This window comes from Salmo salar, chromosome 13 (assembly GCF_965601325.2).
Source record: "Salmo salar chromosome 13, fSalSal1, whole genome shotgun sequence".
Classification (NCBI taxonomy): Eukaryota; Metazoa; Chordata; class Actinopteri; order Salmoniformes; family Salmonidae; genus Salmo; species Salmo salar.
In genome coordinates, this window is record NC_138303.1 from 9,622,057 (window position 1) to 9,642,500 (window position 20,444).

Below are 20,444 nucleotides of genomic sequence, written 5' to 3' on the forward strand. Positions count from 1 at the left end.
TAGCCTACATAATTCCCAACAACACTGGAAACGACATCAATATATTACTCTAGAGTGATGTTTTTTGTAATGCATTACCGTCAGCACTGCTCAGGTATCACATGAACACACATAAGACATGTCAAAATGTGTAGAATTGGGATAAATTAGCTTTAAAACTGCAACATTTTCTCTCCGTCCCATGTCAAAATGTGTAGAATTGGGATAAATTAGCTTTAAAACTGCAACATTTTCGTTTAGGGGTTTACACGCATTGCAAGGTATTTGTTTTTTACTATGATATCCATCCGAACCTTTGCTACCTAGAAAATGTGTGTGACCAAACCTTCTCAAATAGTAGTGGGGTATCCCTGCACTAGACGGACAACCAGTAGTCACTTTCAACCTCTCAAGAGCATCATTGGCAACAAGATGTCTTCCATCTTCCCTTTTTTTTCCCCTCGACAGGAGAATGTCCAGGGTGGTCGTTGTGACCAATGCAGAGTGGGAACCTTCCACCTTGACCCCACCAATCCTAAAGGCTGCACTTCCTGTTTCTGTTTCGGAGCCACCAACCGCTGTCGCAGCTCAGAGAAACGACGGACTGAGGTAGAAGACAATACAGAGGACAGGGATTGGGTTTATATATTTCTGTGTTTGCTAAACAGTTCCATATTTTGTCCACAGGTTCCCAGATTATACTACAACAGACATAAAACTTAGATATACTTTTTTTTTGTGCTGCAAAACACAAATGAAGCATATTTTGACTCAATGCTGAGTGGTATAAGTAAAGTGTGCTAATACGTATTAACAGTGATGTATAGTGATAAACAGGTAACTGCCAAAATAATGGAAACACTTGAGTAAATGAGGGATACGAAGTACTGTATATTGAAAGCGGGTGGAGATTATTTAACTGACAGGCAAACAGACAGGCGGCTATATCCAGTATCCATATCCTGGTCTGTAACATTAACTTTAATGTTAGTCCAACTTTAATGTAATTTTGAAGTATTTCACCGCTCGTCAGTGCAAGATAGTTCTGGTACCATTAATTGACTAAATAGCAGTCTGGCTATTTAGCAGTCTTATGGCTTGGTGATAGAAGCCTGTTGGTCCGAGAACCGATGCTCTGGTACAGTTTGCCAGACGGTAGCAGAGTTAACAATCTATGTCTTGGGGGGCTGGAGTATTTGGCAATTCTTTGGGCCTTCCTCTGACACCGCCTGATGTAGAGGTCCTGGATGGCAGGGAGCTTGGCCCCAGTGATGTACTGGGCTGTCCGCACCACCCTCTGTAGCGCTTTGTGGTCAAGGGCGGTGCATTTGCCATACAAGGCGTTGATGCAGCAAGTCAAGATGCTCTCGATGGTGCAACTGTAGAACTTTTTGAGGATCCGAGGGCCCATGCCAAATCTTTTCAGCATCCTGAGGGGGTAAAGGAGCTGCCATGTGCTCTTCACGACTGTGCGGGTGTGTGTGGACCATGTTAGGTCCTTAGTGATGTTGACGCCAAGAAACTTGACGCCAAGAAACTTGACGCCAAGAAACTGTACCTGATCCACAACAGCCCTGTTGATATGGATGGGAGCGTGCTCTCCCCTCTTTCTCCTATAGTCCACGATCAGCTCCTTAGTATTACGGACGTTGAGGGAGAGGTTGTTGTCCTGTCACCACACTGCTAAGTTCCTGACCTCCTCCCTATAGGCTGATTCAACCGTCGTGTCGTCAGCAAACTTGATGACAGGTGTTTGTGTCGTGTGTGGTCACACAGTCGTGGGTGAATAGGGAGTGGATTGAACACAAACCTTGAAAATGTCTGTGAAGACATTAAACTCCTCAATTCAACGGATGAATCCTGGAACATGTCCCAGTCTGTACTAACAAAACAGTCTTGTAGCCTCGTGTCTGCTTCATCGGACCACTTACGTATTGAGCGCATCACTTGTACTTTCTGTTTGAGCTTTTGTTTGTAAACAGGAAGCAAGAGAATGGAGTCACGGTCAGATTTTCTGCAGGGAGGATGAGGCAGGGCCTTGTACGGGTTTCTGTGGGTTGAGTTTTAACTGTTCGTACCAGACCTAATTCCTTTGTTCAATGGGCTACCAAAACGCCCCTAGTGGCGCAGAAGAGGTCTTGGTAGAAGTGAGGTAGGACGGTTTTAACTCTCCCCGAGTTAAAGTCTCCGCCCACCAGAAATGCTGCCTCTGGGTAAATGGTTTCTTGTTTTTTTTACGGCCCCATACAGTTTGTTGAGTTCCAGAGCGATGTTGGATTGGGGCGGGATGTAAACAGCCGTGATAATTACGGATTAAGTACTCACGTGCGTAGCATCATCATCCAGCCACGTTTCAGTAAGACATATAAAATAGCATCTTTTCAAGTCTCTCTAATAGGAGACTCGAACAAAGCTCATCCATTTTATTCTCCAGTGACTAGGAAATTTGGCAATAGAACGGAGGGGAGCGCCATTCGGTTTTCTCTTCGCCTCAATTTCACCCGGAATCCATCTGGTCTCCCGCAACGTTTTGGTAGCCCATTGAACAAAGGAATTTGGTCTGGTACGAACAGTTTGGCGTTGAAGTCGTATTTGAAGTCGAAATGGAGGTTAGTAACTGTCGATCTGATGTCCAGAAGTGGGCATATGTGATAATAGTAGGAACTTTCTCTAAAAAACAAGTTAAGATTAACACAACAGTTGCAACTCAACAGTCATCTACAGTGCATTCGGAAAGTATTCAGACCTCTTGACTTTTCCCACATTCTTTTACGTTACAGCCTTATTCTAAAATTGTCTAAATTGTTTTTTTCCCTCATCAATTTACACACAATACTCTATAATGACAAAGCAAAAACACGTTTTTTTACATTTTTGCAAATGTAAAAAAAAAAAGTATTCAGACCCTTTACTCAGTACTTTGTTGAACCACCAGCGACTACAGCCTCGAGTCTTCTTGGGTATGACGCTATAAACTTGGCACACCTGTATTTAGGGAGTTTCTCCCATTCTTCTCTGCAGATCTTCTCAAGCTCTGTCATTTTGGATGGGGAGCTTTGCTGCACAGCTATTTTCAGGTCTCTCCAGAGATGTTAGATTGGGTTCAAGTACGGGCTCTGGCTGGGCCACTCAGAGACATTCAAAGACTTGTCCCGAAGCCACTCCTGCGTTGTCTTGGCTGTGTGTTTAGGGTCATTGTGCTATTCAAAGGTGAACCTTCATTCCAGTCTAAGGTCCTGAGCGCTCTGGAGCAGGTTTTCTTTGAAGGATCTCTCTGTCGATCCTGACTAGTCTCCCAGTCCCTGCCACTAAAAAACATCCCCACAGCATGATGCTGCCACCACCATGCTTCACGGTAGGAATGGTCCCAGGTTTCCTCCAGACATGACGCTTGGTATTCAGGCCAAAGAGAATCTTGTTTCTCATGGTCTGAGAGTCTTTAGGTGCCTTTTGGCAAACACCAAGCGAGCTGTCGTGCCTTTTACTGAGGAGTGACTTCCGTCTCGCCACTCTACCATAAAGGCCTGAATGGTGGAGTGCTGCAGAGATGGTTGTCCTTCTGGAATGTTCTCCCATCTCCACAGAGGAACTCTAGAGCTCTGTCAGAGTGACCATTAGGTTCTTGGTCACTTCCCTGACCAAGGACCTTCTCCCCCGATTGCTCAGATTGGCCGTGCTGCCAGCTCTAGGAAGAGTCTTGGTGGTTCCAAACTTCTTCCATTTAAGAATGATGAAGGCCACTGTGTTCTTGGGGACCTTCAATGCTTCCCCAGATCTGTGCCTCGTCAAAATCCTGTCTTGGAGCTCTACGAAAAATTCCATCGACCTCATTGCTTGGTTTTTGCTCTGACATGCACTGTCAACTGTGGGACCTTATATAGACAGGTGTGTGCCTTTCCAAATCATGTCCAATCAATTGAATTTACCAAAGGTGGACTCTAAACAAGTTGTAGAAACAACTCAAGGATGATCAATGGAAACAGGATGCACTTGAGCTCAATTTTGAGTCTCATAGGAAAGGGTCTGAATACTTATGTAAATAAGGTATGAAAAAAAATGTAAAAATTTTTGGGGGGCAAAAATGTCTAAAAACCTGATTTTGCTTTGTCATTATGAGGTATTGTGTGTAGATTGCTGAGGATTTTAGCAATTTTTTAAATCAAATTTAGAATAAGGCTGTAACGTAACAAAATGTGGAAAAAGTCAAGGGGTTTGAATACTTTCCGAAGGCACTGTATTCGCTGCCCAAATTGCGGGCAGCGCATTTAAAACAATCTATCTTATAGAAACTAATAATGATCCGTGTCCAAATCAGGCATTTTTGGTGTAGTAACTTATTTATTTTTTTTATAATTTTTCTTCTGTATAGACAGGAGTAGGCTACTTATTCTATATATCATTGAATTCAATGTATTTTATAGGGAGCAGACGGACAGGAAGTGTTATGTTTTGTTATAGGTGATGGGCCGGGTGCTGTTAGGAGCAGACAGACAGGAAGTTCCTTTGACGCTGTATAAATATTATGTTGATATACCCTGTGCATTGTAATAACCTCCAGGTGATGGATATGATGGACTGGGTGTTGCTGGGAGCAGACAGACAGGAAGTTCCTGTGACAGTATATCCTGATCAGGACTTGGTGGAAGCGGACCTTAGTGATGTACCTGATGTCTACCAAGACCTCCTCTGGCACGCTCCTAGAACGTACCTGGGAGACAAGGTACGGACAAGATACCACACCATACAATACACTTTATTGTCCCCAAAGTCTTAGACACACAATCCTTATGTATTTTTATTTTTATTTAACCTTTATTTAACTAGGCAAGTCAGTTAAGAACAAATTCTTATTTACAAAGACAGCCTACCCCCGGCCAAACCAGGACGACACTGGGCCAATTGTGCGCCACCTTACGGGACACCCAATCACAGCCGGTTGTGATACAGCCTGGATTCGAACCTGGGTGTCTGTAGGTGACGCCTCAAGCACTGAGACGCAGTGCCTTAGTCCACTGCGCCAATCGGGAGTCTGTAAATAGTAATAGAAAATATATTTTACGCATAGTAACATACATTGCAATGATTCCAGGGTCACAAAGACTCGCAGTGGGTCCAAGAGTTAAAATGGAGGAACACCTGTAGTCGACAAGACAAAGACGAGGGAGGAAGAGGCTTAAACACAACAATAGCTTGGCCCTTGTGCAGGCGGGAGCTGGCGGGGCCTGTGGGTGGGTGGAATGAATGCTTCACTAGGTGTCATTTAGCCAGAGGGCCCTCATAGAGGTACTGTGTTCACCATGCCAAGGAGAGGGAGAGGGTTGGTGGGGCAAGAGAAGTCTACATCAGATTACACTAGTGCTACGGGCTACATATAGTCACACACACACACACACACACACACACAATAAAGAGATGTGTAGACAGCCAGCGGTTATAGAGATAATGATGGTTGTTTTGTCTAGAATATAACACCTTTAATGTGAGATTTTTATCTCTCTCTTTGAACATACTTAGTTATCTTCCTCTAGGATTTATTGTCTGACCACAAGTCTGTTTCTGTCTGTCTGTCTGTCTGTCTGTCTGTCTGTCTGTCTGTCTGTCTGTCTGTCTGTCTGTCTGTCTGTCTGTCTGTCTGTCTGTCTGTCTGTCTGTCTGTCTGTCTGTCTGTCTGTCTGTCTGTCTGTCTGTCTGTCTGTCTGTCTGTCTGTCTGTCTGTCTGCTTCATTCTCTCTCTCTCATCCCCCTCTCTCCCTCCCTCTCTCTCCTCTCTCTCTCTCTCTCTCTCTCCACCCCTCTCTCTCTCTCCATCCCTCCCTCCCTCTCCCCCCTCTCTCTTCATCTCTGTCTAGGTATCGTCTTATGGAGGCTATCTGCGGTATCGTCTCCACACTCAGACTATGAGAGGAGATGTTCTTTCTCTACCCACTGAGGCCTCTCGACCTGACATCATTCTCAAGGTAAACAACCCACCGCAGTGTACCATGGCTTTACATCTAAACACATTGCCCAGATGTACTTTCTACATTTAACCCTGGTGCTTAGTATCCTTTGATGTCTATGGAAGAAATTATGTGTTTGCCTTACTTGACATAAACTAGCTATTAGTAAAGAGTAAAAAGGTTATGTCTGTGTCAAGAAGCCAGAAGAGCAGGGAACTGAAGGTTGGCTAGTGTATCTGTGCTGTTAAAAGATATGTCTGTGTGTCTACAGGGTAACCAGATGACCCTGGTGTTCATTGAGAGAGAATATTCTTCACCTGAAGAACCACACCTGGGGATAGTCCACATGCTGGAGGTAGGACACTGACCTGACCTCCTGGAGGTAGTCCACATGGTGGAGGTAGGACACTGACATGGCCTCCTGGAAATAGTCCACACGCTGGAGGTAGGACACTGACCTCCTGGAGATAGTCCACATGCTGGAGGTAGGACACTGACCTGACCTCCTGGAGATAGTCCACATGCTGGAGGTAGGACACTGACCTGACCTCCTGGAGATAGTCCACATGATGGAGGTAGGAGACTGACCTCCTGGAGATAGTCCACATGATGGAAGTAGGACACAGACCTGACCTCCTGGAGATAGTCCACATGGTGGAGGTAGGACACTGACCTGACCTCCTGGGGATAGTCCACATGGTGGAGGTAGGACACTGACCTGACCTCCTGGGGATAGTCCACATGGTGGAGGTAGGACACTGACCTGACCTCCTGGGGATAGTCCACATGGTGGAGGTAGAACACTGACATGGCCTCCTGGGGATAGTCCACATGGTGGAGGTAGGACACTGACCTCCTGGAGATCCACATGGTGGAGGTAGGACACTGACCTGACCACCTGAAGATAGTCCACATGCTGGAGGTAGGACACTGACCTCCTGGAAATAGTCCACATGCTGGAGGTAGGACACTGGCCTCCTGGGGATAGTCCACACACTGGAGGTAGGACACTGACCTCCTGGAGATAGTCCACATGCTGGAGGTAGGACACTGACCACCTGGGGATAGTCCACATGGTGGAGGTAGGACACTGACCTCCTGGAGATAGTCCACATGCTGGAGGTAGGACACTGGCCTCCTGGGGATAGTCCACATGGTGGAGGTTGGACACTAACCTCCTGGGGATAGTGCACATGCTGGAGATAGGACACTGACCACCTGGAGATAGTCCACATGGTGGAGGTAGGACACTGGCCTCCTGGAGATAGTCCACATGGTGGAGGTAAGACACTGACCTGGACTCCTGGGGATAGTCCACACGCTGGAGGTAGGACACTGGCCTCCTGGGGATAGTCCACATGGTGGAGGTAGGACACTGACCTCCTGGAGATAGTCCACATGCTGGAGGTAGGACACTGACCTGACCTCCTGGGGATAGTCCACATGGTGGAGGTAGGACACTGACCTCCTGGAGATAGTCCACATGTTGGAGGTAGGACACTGACCTGACCTCGTGGGGATAATCCACATGATGGAGGTAGGACACTGACCTCCTGGGGATAGTCCACATGGTGGAGGTAGGACACTGACCTACATTATGACACCATCGTGACATCACAATACCCATGCCTGCTCTCCAACCTGTCTCTCTCTCTCTCACCCCCGTCTCTCTCTCTCACCCCCGTCTCTCTCTCTCTCTCACCCCCGTCTCTCTCTCTCTCTCTCTCTCTCACCCCCGTCTCTCTCTCTCTCACCCCCGTCTCTCTCTCTCTCACTCTCTCTCTCTCCGTCTCTCTCTCACCCCGTCTCTCTCTCTCTCTCCCCCGTCTCTCTCTCTCTCTCTCACCCCCGTCTCTCTCTCTCTCACCCCGTCTCTCTCTCTCTCTCACCCCCGTCTCTCTCTCTCTCACCCCCGTCTCTCTCTCTCTCTCACCCCCGTCTCTCTCTCACCCCCGTCTCTCTCTCACCCCCGTCTCTCTCTCACCCCCGTCTCTCTCTCTCTATCTCTCTCTCTCTCTCTACCCCCAGGGAAGTTTCCGCCACGCCCAGACGGGTAACGTGGTGTCTAGAGAGGAACTGATGATGGTTCTGGTGGGTTTAGAGTCTCTCCAGATCAGAGCTCTCCACTCCCAGTCTGCCCACACTGTGTCGCTACGCGGGGTCGTGCTGGAGGGAGCACAGACCCTGCCCACGGGGCAACATGCCAACAACGTAGAGCTCTGCCTCTGTCCTGCGAACTACCAGGGAGACTCCTGTCAGGTTGGTGTTATTACTGAGGAAAGGGGGATACCTAGTCAGTTATACAACAGAAAGGGGGATACCTAGTCAGTTATACAACAGAAAGGGAAAGGGGGGATACCTAGTCAGTTATACAACAAAAAGGGGGGATACCTAGTCAGTTATACAACAGAAAGGGGGGATACCTAGTCAGTTGTACAACAGAAAGGGGGATACCTAGTCAGTTGTACAACACAAAGGGGGGATACCTAGTCAGTTGTACAACAGAAAGGGAAAGGGGGATACCTAGTCAGTTATACAACAGAAAGGGGGGATACCTAGTCAGTTGTACAACAGAAAGGGGGGATACCTAGTCAGTTGTACAACAGAAAGGGGGATACCTAGTCAGTTATACAACAGAAAGGGAAAGGGGGGATACCTAGTCAGTTGTACAACAGAAAGGGGGGATACCTAGTCAGTTGTACAACAGAAAGGGAAAGGGGGGATACCTAGTCAGTTATACAACAGAAAGGGAAAGGGGGGATACCTAGTCAGTTGTACAACAGAAAGGGGGGATACATAGACAGTTGAACAACAGAAAGGGGGGATACCTAGTCAGTTGTACAACAGAAAGGGGGGATACCTAGTCAGTTGTACAACAGAAAGGGGGGATACCTAGTCAGTTGTACAAAGCAAAGGGGGTATACCTAGTCAGTTGTACAACAGTAAGGGGGATACCTAGTCAGTTGTAGAACAGAAAGGGAAAGGGGGGATACCTAGTCAGTTGTACAACAGAAAGGGAAAGGGGGGATACCTAGTCAGTTGTACAACAGAAAGGGGGGATACCTAGTCAGTTGTACAACAGAAATGGGGGATACCTAGTCAGTTGTACAACAGAAAGGGGGATACCTAGTCAGTTGTTCAACAGAAAGGGAAAGGGGGGATACCTAGTCAGTTGTACAACAGAAAGGGGGGATACCTAGTCAGTTGTACAACAGAAAAGGGGGATACCTAGTCAGTTGTACAAAAGAAAGGGGGATACCTAGTCAGTTATACAACAGAAAGGGGGGATACCTAGTCAGTTATACAACAGAAAGGGGGGATACCTAGTCAGTTATACAACAGAAAGGGGGGATACCTAGTCAGTTATATAACAGAAAGGGGGGATACCTAGTCAGTTGTACAACAGAAAGGGGGATACCTAGTCAGTTGTACAACAGAAAGGGGGTGATACCTAGTCAGTTGTACAACAGAAAGGGGGGATACCTAGTCAGTTATACAACAGAAAGGGGGATACCTAGTCAGTTGTACAACAGAAAGGGGGGATACCTAGTCAGTTGTACAACAGAAAGGGGGGATACCTAGTCAGTTGTACAACAGAAAGGGGGATACCTAGTCAGTTATACAACAGAAAGGGAAAGGGGGGATACCTAGTCAGTTGTACAACAGAAAGGGGGGATACCTAGTCAGTTATACAACAGAAAGGGAAAGGTGGGATACCTAGTCAGTTATACAACAGAAAGGGGGATACCTAATCAGTTGTACAACAGAAAGGGGGGATACCTAGTCAATTATACAACAGAAAGGGGGGATACCTAGTCAGTTGTACAACATTAAGGGAAAGGGGGGATACCTAGTCAGTTGTACAACAGAAAGGGGGATACCTAGTCAGTTGTACAACAGAAAGGGAGGAATCCTAGTCAGTTGTACAACAGAAAGGGGAAATACCTAGTAAGTTGTACACCAGAAAGGGGGATACCTAGTCAGTTGTACAACAGAAAGGGAGGATAACTAGTCAGTTGTACAACAGAAAGGGGGATACCTAGTCAGTTGTACAACAGAAAGGGAAAGGGGGGATACCTAGTCAGTTGTACAACAGAAAGGGGGATACCTAGTCAGTTGTACAACAGAAAGGGAGGATACCTAGTCAGTTGTACAACAGAAAGGGAGGATACCTAGTCAGTTGTACAACAGAAAGGGGAAATACCTAGTCAGTTGTACAACAGAAAGTGGGGGATAGCTAGTCAGTTGAACAACAGAAAGGGAAAGGGGGGATACCTAGTCAGCTGTACAACAGAAAGGGGGATACCTAGTCAGTTGTACAACAGAAAGTGGGGGATAGCTAGTCAGTTGAACAACAGAAAGGGAAAGGGGGGATACCTAGTCAGCTGTACAACAGAAAGGGAAAGGGGGGATACCTAGTCAGTTATACAACAGAAAGGGGGGATACCTAGTCAGTTGTACAACAGAAAGGGGGGGATACCTAGTCAGTTGTACAACAGAAAGGGGGGATTCCTAGTCAGTTGTACAACAGAAAGGGGGATACCTAGTCAGTTATACAACAGAAAGGGGGATACCTAGTCAGTTGTACAACAGAAAGGGGGATACCTAGTCAGTTGTACAACAGAAAGGGGGATACCTAGTCAGTTGTAGAACAGAAAGAGGGGATACCTAGTCAGTTGTACAACAGAAAGGGAAAGGGGGGATACCTAGTCAGTTATACAACAGAAAGGGGGGATACCTAGTCAGTTGTACAACAGAAAGGGGGGATACCTAGTCAATTATACAACAGAAAGGGGGGATACCTAGTCAGTTGTACAACATTAAGGGAGGATACCTAGTCAGTTGTACAACAGAAAGGGGGATACCTAGTCAGTTGTACAACAGAAAGGGGGATACCTAGTCAGTTGTACAACAGAAAGGGAGGATACCTAGTCAGTTGTACAACAGAAAGTGGAAATACCTAGTCAGTTGTACAACAGAAAGGGGGGATACCTAGTCAGTTATACAACAGAAAGGGGGGATACCTAGTCAGTTGTACAACAGAAAGGGGGGGATACCTAGTCAGTTGTACAACAGAAAGGGGGATACCTAGTCAGGTATACAACAGAAAGGGAGGATACCTAGTCAGTTGTACAACAGAAAGGGGGGATACCTAGTCAGTTGTACAACAGAAAGGGGGGATTCCTAGTCAGTTGTACAACAGAAAGGGGGATACCTAGTCAGTTATACATTAGAAAGGGGGATACCTAGTCAGTTATACAACAGAAAGGGGGGATACCTAGTCAGTTGTATAACAGAAAGGGGGATAGCTAGTCAGTTGTACAACAGAAAGGGAAAGGGGGGATACCTAGTCAGTTATACAACAGAAAGGGGGGATACCTAGTCAGTTGTACAACAGAAAGGGGGGATTCCTAGTCAGTTGTACAACAGAAAGGGGGATACCTAGTCAGTTATACATTAGAAAGGGGGATACCTAGTCAGTTATACAACAGAAAGGGGGGATACCTAGTCAGTTGTATAACAGAAAGGGGGATAGCTAGTCAGTTGTACAACAGAAAGGGAAAGGGGGGATACCTAGTCAGTTATACAACAGAAAGGGGGGATACCTAGTCAGTTGTACAACAGAAAGGGGGATTCCTTGTCAGTTGTACAACAGAAAGGGGATACCTAGTCAGTTATACAACAGAAAGGGGGATACCTAGTCAGTTGTACAACAGAAAGGGGGATACCTAGTCAGTTATACAACAGAAAGGGGGGATACCTAGTCAGTTGTACAACAGAAAGGGGGGATACCTAGTCAGTTATACAACAGAAAGGGGGATACCTAGTCAGTTGTACAACAGAAAGGGGGGATACCTAGTCAGTTGTACAACAGAAAGGGGGGATACCTAGTCAGTTGTACAACAGAAAGGGAAAGGGGGGGATACCTAGTCAGTTATACAACAGAAAGGGAAAGGGGGATACCTAGTCAGTTGTTCAACAGAAAAGGAAAGGGGGGATACCTAGTCAGTTGTACAACAGAAAGGGGGGATACCTAGTCAGTTGTACAACAGAAAGGGGGGATACCTAGTCAGTTGTACAACAGAAAGGGGGGATACCTAGTCAGTTGTACAACAGAAAGGGGGGATACCTAGTCAGTTGTACAACAGAAAGGGGGGGATACCAAGTCAGTTATATAACAGAAAGGGGGGATACCTAGTCAGTTATACAACAGAAACTGCCGATGTTACCAGCTTGCTGGCTCAGAATTCGAACCAAAGCTCTTAACCTCTACCTGCCTACAATGTGTGGATCTATTTATGTAGATACAGTCATCCTATATAATTAGGTGTGAATAAGCAGGAAGTATATGTCCATAAATAAGTTCATACAGATAGGAATCAAGTCTGAATCTCTCTCTCTCTCTCTCTCTCTCTCTCTCTCTCTCTCCTCCTATTCCTCTCTCTCCATCATCCTCATCTTCTCTCTCTCTCTCCTCTTCCTCTCTCTCCATCATCCTCATCTTCTCTCTCTCCTCCTCTCTCTCTCTCTCTCTCGCTCCTCTTCTCTCTCTCTCTCTTCCTCTCTCGCTCCTCCTCCTCTTCTCTCTCTTCCACTTCTCTCTCTCTCGCTCCTCTTCTCTCTCTCTCTCTCTCGCTCCTCCTCCTCCTCTCTCTCCTCCTCCTCTCTCTCCCACTCTCCTCCTCTTCCTCCTCTCTCTATCCTCTTCTCTCTCTCTCCTTCTCTCTCTCACCTCCTCTTTCTCTCTCTCTCTCCTCATCTTCCTCTCTCTCCATCATCCTCATCTTCTCTCTCTCTCTCTCTCCTCCTCTCTCTCTCTCCTCCTCTTCCTCTCTCTCTATCCTCCTCTTCCTCTCTCCATCATCCTCATCTTCTCTCTCTCCTCCTCTCTCTCTCTCCTCTTCCTCTCTCTCCATCATCCTCATCTTCTCTCTCTCTCCTCTTCCTCTCTCCATCATCCTCATCTTCTCTCTCTCCTCCTCCTCCTCTCTCTCTCTCGCTCCTCTTCTCTCTCTCTCTCTCTCTCTCTCTCTCTCTCTCTCTCTCTCTCCTCTCTCTCTCTCTCTCTCTCTCTCTCTCCTCCTCTCTCTCTCACTCTCCTCCTCTCTCTCCTCCTCCTTCTCTCTCTCTCGCTCTTCTCCTCTTCTCTCTCTCTCTCTCTCCTCCTCCTCTCTCTCCCTCTCTCCTCCCTCCTCCTCCCCTCTCTCTCTCTCTCTCTCTCTCTCCCTCTCCTCCTCCTCCTCTCTCCTCCTTTTTCCTCCTCTCCAGCAATGTGCTCCAGGGTACTACAGAGACACTAAGGGTCTGTTCCTGGGGAAGTGTGTTCCCTGCAACTGTAATGGCCACTCTGACCAGTGTCTGGACGGGTCTGGAGTCTGTGAGGTGAGTGCTGCAAACACACACACACACACACACACACACACACACACACACACACACACACACACACACACACACACACACACACACACACACACACACACACACACACGTAAATGATAGGTTGTTCCTGGGTGGATCAGGAAGCTGTATCAAATTGGAAGATGCACACTCTCCTCTCTTTGCAAGGAATTTTTATATGACATCAATGTTTTGTCTTTCCAGCTGAATTATAGTCAGCACTATAACACAATAGCCTCACCTCAAAGGGTGGGTGTCTTTTTGAATTTATACTTCCTCGATGAAATAACGCTGATGGTAGAGTTTACAGCATCATTAACATCAGTGGGACCAAGTAGAGTAAATGTTTTGACTACTGCTACATTTAACTACTGCTAAATGCTACTACATTTAACTACTACTAAATACAAGTACATTTAACTACTGCTAAATACAACTACATGTAATTACTGCTAAATACAACAACATTTAACTACTGCTAAATACAACTACATTTAACTACTGCTAAATACAACTACATGTAATTACTGCTAAATACAACTACATGTAACTACTACTAAATACAACTACATTTAACTACTGCTAAATACAACTACATGTAATTACTGCTAAATACAACAACATTTAACTACTACTAAATACAACTACATGTAACTACTGCTAAATACAACGACATTTAACTACTACTAAATACAACTACATGTAACTACTGCTAAATAAAATGACATTTAACTACTACTAAATACAACTACATGTAATTACTGCTAAATACAACGACATTTAACTACTACTAAATACAACTACATTTAACTACTGCTAAATACAACTACATGTAATTACTGCTAAATACAACGACATTTAACTACTACTAAATACAACTACATGTAACTACTGCTAAATACAACGACATTTAACTACTACTAAATACAACTACATGTAACTACTGCTAAATAAAATGACATTTAACTACTACTAAATACAACTACATGTAATTACTGCGAAATACAACGACGTTTAACTACTACTAAATACAACTACATTTAACTACTGCTAAATACAACTACATTTAACTACTGCTAAATACAACTACATGTAATTACTGCTAAATACAACTACATGTAACTACTACTAAATACAACTACATTTAACTACTGCTAAATACAACTACATGTAATTACTGCTAAATACAACAACATTTAACTACTACTAAATACAACTACATGTAACTACTGCTAAATACAACGACATTTAACTACTACTAAATACAACTACATGTAACTACTGCTAAATAAAATGACATTTAACTACTACTAAATACAACTACATGTAATTACTGCTAAATACAACGACATTTAACTACTACTAAATACAACTACATTTAACTACTGCTAAATACAACTACATGTAATTACTGCTAAATACAACGACATTTAACTACTACTAAATACAACTACATGTAACTACTGCTAAATACAACGACATTTAACTACTACTAAATACAACTACATGTAACTACTGCTAAATAAAATGACATTTAACTACTACTAAATACAACTACATGTAATTACTGCGAAATACAACGACGTTTAACTACTACTAAATACAACTACATTTAACTACTGCTAAATACAACTACATTTAACTACTGCTAAATACAACTACATGTAATTACTGCTAAATACAACTACATGTAACTACTACTAAATACAACTACATTTAACTACTGCTAAATACAACTACATGTAATTACTGCTAAATACAACGACATTTAACTACTACTAAATACAACTACATGCAACTACTGCTAAATAAAATGACATTTAACTACTACTAAATACAACTACATGTAACTACTGCTAAATAAAATGACATTTAACTACTGCTAAATACAACTACATGTAATTACTGCTAAATACAACTACATTTAACTACTACTAAATACAACTACATGTAATTACTGCTAAATACAACGAGATTTAACTACTACTAAATACAACTACATGTAATTACTGCTAAATACAACGAGATTTAACTACTACTAAATACAACTACATGTAATTACTGTTAAATACAACGAGATTTAACTACTACTAAATACAACTACATGTAATTACTGTTAAATACAACGAGATTTAACTACTACTAAATACAACTACATGTAATTACTGCTAAATACAACGAGATTTAACTACTACTAAATACAACTACATGTAATTACTGTTAAATACAACGAGATTTAACTACTACTAAATACAACTACATGTAATTACTGTTAAATACAACGAGATTTAACTACTACTAAATACAACTACATGTAATTACTGTTAAATACAACGAGATTTAACTACTACTAAATACAACTACATGTAATTACTGCTAAATACAACGAGATTTAACTACTACTAAATACAACTACATGTAATTACTGTTAAATACAACGAGATTTAACTACTGCTTGAAACATCAAAAATGTATTGAACCCTTATTTTACCAGGTAAGTTGACTGAGAACACATTCTCATTTGCAGCAACAACCTGGGGAATAGTTACAGGGGAGAGGAGTGAATGAGCCAATTGGAAACTGGGGATTATTAGGTGACCATGATGGTTTGAGGGCCAGATTGGGAATTTAGCCAGGACACCAGGGTTAACACCCCTACTCTTATGATAAGAACCATGGGATCTTTAGTGACCACAGAGAGTCAGGACAAGCCTTTAACATGCCATCTGAAAGACTGCACCCAATTTTATCACTCAAGTAATCATTGATGTATTTATTACCCCCCCAAAAAAAAGCTTAGCATTTTAAGGCCAGGCACCACAGGCTGAAAAGGACATTTTTGCATCTACCTGTCAATTTTGAGATTTGTTGGTATTTGGTTCGTTCATATTTTCAAAAAGTAAACATAAACAAATCAAAAACTTGATAAATGTACAGCATCAACATTTTAACCACTTTAAAATGGACACATTAATCGTTTTAAAGCTCACTGCATTAAATTACACATCATTTTAAAGCTCATTTCATAGAGCATGTTACACATTGGACATTACCTGAGTGGACAAAACATTAGGAACACCTTCCTAACATTGCGTTGTACCCCGTTTTGCCCTCAGAACAGCCTCAATTCGTTGAGGCATGGACTCTACAAGGTGTTGAGAGCGTTCCACAGGGATGCTGGCCCATGTTTGACTCCAATGCTTCCCACAGTTGTGTCAAGTTGACTGGATGTCCTTTGGGTGGTGGACCATTCTTGATACATACGGGGAACTGTTGAGTGTGAAAAACCTCAGCAGCGTTGCAGTTCTTGACACAAACCGGTTCGCCTGGCACCTACTACCATAACCCCTTTCAAAGGCATTTCAAAACCCCTTCTTTAACCTGTCTCCTCCCCCTTCATCTACACTGATTGAAGTGGATTTAACAGGTGACATCAATAAAGGATCATAGCTTTTACCTGGATTCACCTGGTCAGTCTATGTAGTGTATATTTAGTAACTTACTTTGAAGAGATGGTGTTTGGTAGTCTAATTTATATGTACTTGTCTTCAACTGCCATTTCCTGAAAGTCAGACTCCTCCCACACGCCAACTCATTTTCCTGAGCTTCAGAAGCATCTGCATTCATCATAGTTGGTGTGTTTATCCTTAGATATATAGATATAGATATATATATAGATATATATATATAGATATATTCACCAGACTTGACCAGAGGCAATTTTTGATATATTGTACAAATATTATTCTAGATTACATTTTTTTTTTTTTATAATAATAATAATTCACCCAAAAATGCATTTTACATAAATGTATTTTGTATTTTACAGATTATAAAAATGAAAAAAGGATTTGTCCACAATGTGCTCTGGACATGTCCGATCCTGGAGTGTCTTAACAAAATAAAACCAAAATATTTAGTCTGACTTCATCCAGTGTCCCGAAAAAAAAATGGATTTACCTCATTTGCATATCTTAATAAAATATTTCAGAGAAATTGTAATACAGAAAAAGGTATTATACTTGTGTCTACATTCAACTGCTAAACATCGATTTGTGATTTAATTAAGGAGGGGGGGGGGGGGGGGGGGAAATGACCCTATGAGGGTGTGGTGCCCCGACCTTAATGTCTACGATTGTCACGTTCATCTGAAGGAGTAGACCAAGGCGCAGCGTACTTAGAGTTCCACATGTTTAATAAATATCAAACTCACCAAAACAATACCGATGAAAACAAAGCGTGACGTTCTGGGCTGCTCACAGGCAGCTACACAAACACAAGATCCCACAAAGTACAGGTGGGGGAAAAGGCTGCCTAAGTATGATTCCTAATCAGAGACAACAATAGTCAGCTACCTCTGATTAGGAACCATACTCGGCCCAAAACAAAGAAATACAAAAACATAGAAAAAGGAATATAGAACGCCCACCCCAGTCACACCCTGGCCTAACCAAAATAGAGAACAAAACCCTCTCTATGGCCAGGTCGTGACAACGATTCTTTACCCTTTATCATCTTGTTGTTGTTGTTGTTGTTGTTGTTTCTCTTAGAACTGTCAACACAACAGGGCTGGAGACCACTGTGAAAAGTGTCTCGGTGGTTTCCTTGGTAACAACTCTCTGGATGGACAGGCCCAGTCCTGTGACACCTGTCCCTGTCCTCTACAAGTGGCCTCCAACAAGTTAGTAACCTCTCTCCTTTTTTCTCTCCTCATTCCTCATTTATCCCCTTCGTTTGCTCAACTTTCAAATATTGTAGAAACTGTACATTTGTTTTTTTGGTTTTCCTGACTACAACTTCCGACTTCAATGTAATCTCTCTCTTGTGTAGTTTTGCAGTGGGCTGTGTAGAGAAACCCAACAGGATGGTGTGTCTCTGTATGCCTGGCTATGCTGGGCCCAAGTGTGCAAGGTCAGTACTACATAGAATGTTGATAAATGCCATATATTATACAGTTATATTATTGTGACACGGCTGTGATATGTGACGTGTTGCCGTGAGTCCACAAATTAAACTGGAAGTGAAGAGAGCAGTTTTAGGAAGAAGAATGCTGTTTTTTTTTTTTTTAATTGACTGAAATCATTTTTAAACCGTTACAAATACTCTTGTACCCATTTCTGTCTCCTCCTCCTTTCTCCTGTCTCCTCCCTCTCCCAGGTGTGCTCCCGGTTTCTACGGCAACCCCATGGTGATTGGCAGCACGTGCCAGCCCTGCCATTGCCATGACAACACGGACCCCAACATGCTGTTCAGCGACTGTGACGGGCTGACGGGCGAGTGTCACAGCTGCATGCACAACACCGCTGGGGCGCACTGCGAAATCTGTGCCCCTGGTTTCCACGGTGACGCCATCACTGCCAAGAACTGCACCAGTAAGATCAAAAGGCCTGATCTTGACAACGCACACACAGACACACTCACCCACACACACACACACACTCTAGGCTAATCCCAGTTTACAACGCCTCTCCCCTCTGCACTAAATGTCTGTCTCTTTAATTCAGGAAGTCTCAAAGACTAGTTTTGTTTTCACAAGGTCCTATCCTCTTAACTTCTATTGTGGATCTGCTTCTCTGTGAGAAGTGTGTACTGTGTAGCTGTTTGCACTGTTTAGTGATTCCACATCTGTCTGTACATGACTTCCTGTTGCTGAAGTGAATACGTAATAACCCCTGTCTTATTTACCCAGGATGCAACTGCTCCCCATGTGGCACGGCGTCATGTGACCCTCACACAGGACAGTGCCAGTGTAAACCTGGTGTGACCGGACCCCACTGTAACTGCTGTGAGGTTCGTCCTCAGTTTATTTCCCTTATTCATATTCATGTGTGTTATGACAATAATTCCTCTTAACTCATCTCGGGAACCCAGAACCAAACAAATATTGGCAGAGACTAACTCTTAACCAACTTATATAAACCTGAATATATCGTTGATCCTGATTGCTTGTCTCTGGAAAGCTTATTATCATTGTTAGTTATGATATCTTCATTACCTAGCTGTGTCAATAATGTGTCGTGTTTCAGGACGGTGCGTTTGGCTACGAGTCGTGCTCCGGGTGTCGTCGTTGTGACTGTGACGCGGCTGCGGCCCTGGTCCAACCGTGTGACCCCAGGAACGGTTCGTGTGCCTGCCAGCCAGGGGTCAATGGACCTAACTGTCGCCAGTGTGCCCCTGGGTACTGGGACTACAGTCCTGAGGGCTGCAAGAGTGAGTTATACCTACCTACTACGTTCTTAGAAAAACGGGTTCCAAAAGGGTTCTTCGGCGGTCCCCATAGGAGAACCCTTTTTGGTTCCAGATAGAACCCTTTTTGGTTCCAGATAGAACCCTCTGTATAAACAGTTTTACATGGAACCCACTAGGGTTTTTTACCTGGAACCAAAAGAGTTCTACCAGGAACCTAAAGGGATTCCTCAAAGGGTTCTCCTATGGGGACAGCCGAATAACCCTTTTAGGTTCTAGAGCATGTTTTTTGCTAAGCGTGTACTGTATAAAAGTATATATTTAAGCAATAAGGCCCGGGGGGTGTGTTATATGGCCAATATATCACAGCTAAGGCTGTTCTAAGGCACGACGCAACGCAGAGTGCCTGGATACAGCCCTTAGCCGTGGTATATTGGCCATATACCACAAACCCCCGAGGTGCCTTATTGCTATTATAAACTGGTTACCAACGTAATTAGAGCAGTGAATATACATGTTTTGTCATACCCGTGGTATACGGTCTGATATACCATGGCTGTCAGCCAATCAGCATTCAGGGCTCGAACCACCCGGGTTTATAATATAGAAGTATACACTGAGTGTACAAAATATTAAGAACACGTTCCTAATATTGAGTTGAACCCCCTTTTTCCCTCAGAACAGCCTCAATTCGTCGGGGCATGGAGTCTACAAGGTGCCGAAAGCGTTTCCACGGGGACGCTGGCCCTCGTTGACTCCAATGCTTCCCACAGTTGTGTCAAGTTGGCTGGAAACTGTTGGAAACTGACGAATGTGAAAAACCCAGCAGCGCTGCAGTTCTTAACACACGGAAACCGGTGTGCCTGGTACCGACTACCATACCCCGCTCAAAGGCACTTACATATTTTGTCTTGTCCATTCACCCTCTGAACGGTACAC

The 20,444-nt window shown here is 43.9% G+C and overlaps 1 protein-coding gene across 1 annotated transcript in view; it reads left to right on the plus strand.

Annotated features, from left to right (window-relative positions):
* The window catches only part of LOC106566304 (laminin subunit alpha-5), a 230,278-nt gene that overhangs the window by 156,437 nt on the left and 53,397 nt on the right, over positions 1–20,444 (plus strand). Inside the window, exons 37-47 of the mRNA XM_082959682.1 lie at positions 448–588; positions 4,538–4,699; positions 5,829–5,936; positions 6,190–6,273; positions 7,947–8,177; positions 13,188–13,301; positions 17,870–18,000; positions 18,150–18,230; positions 18,477–18,691; positions 19,009–19,109; positions 19,346–19,529. Coding sequence (XP_082815808.1) covers positions 448–588; positions 4,538–4,699; positions 5,829–5,936; positions 6,190–6,273; positions 7,947–8,177; positions 13,188–13,301; positions 17,870–18,000; positions 18,150–18,230; positions 18,477–18,691; positions 19,009–19,109; positions 19,346–19,529 — 1,552 coding nt within the window. The remainder of the gene's footprint in view (positions 1–447; positions 589–4,537; positions 4,700–5,828; positions 5,937–6,189; positions 6,274–7,946; positions 8,178–13,187; positions 13,302–17,869; positions 18,001–18,149; positions 18,231–18,476; positions 18,692–19,008; positions 19,110–19,345; positions 19,530–20,444) is intronic.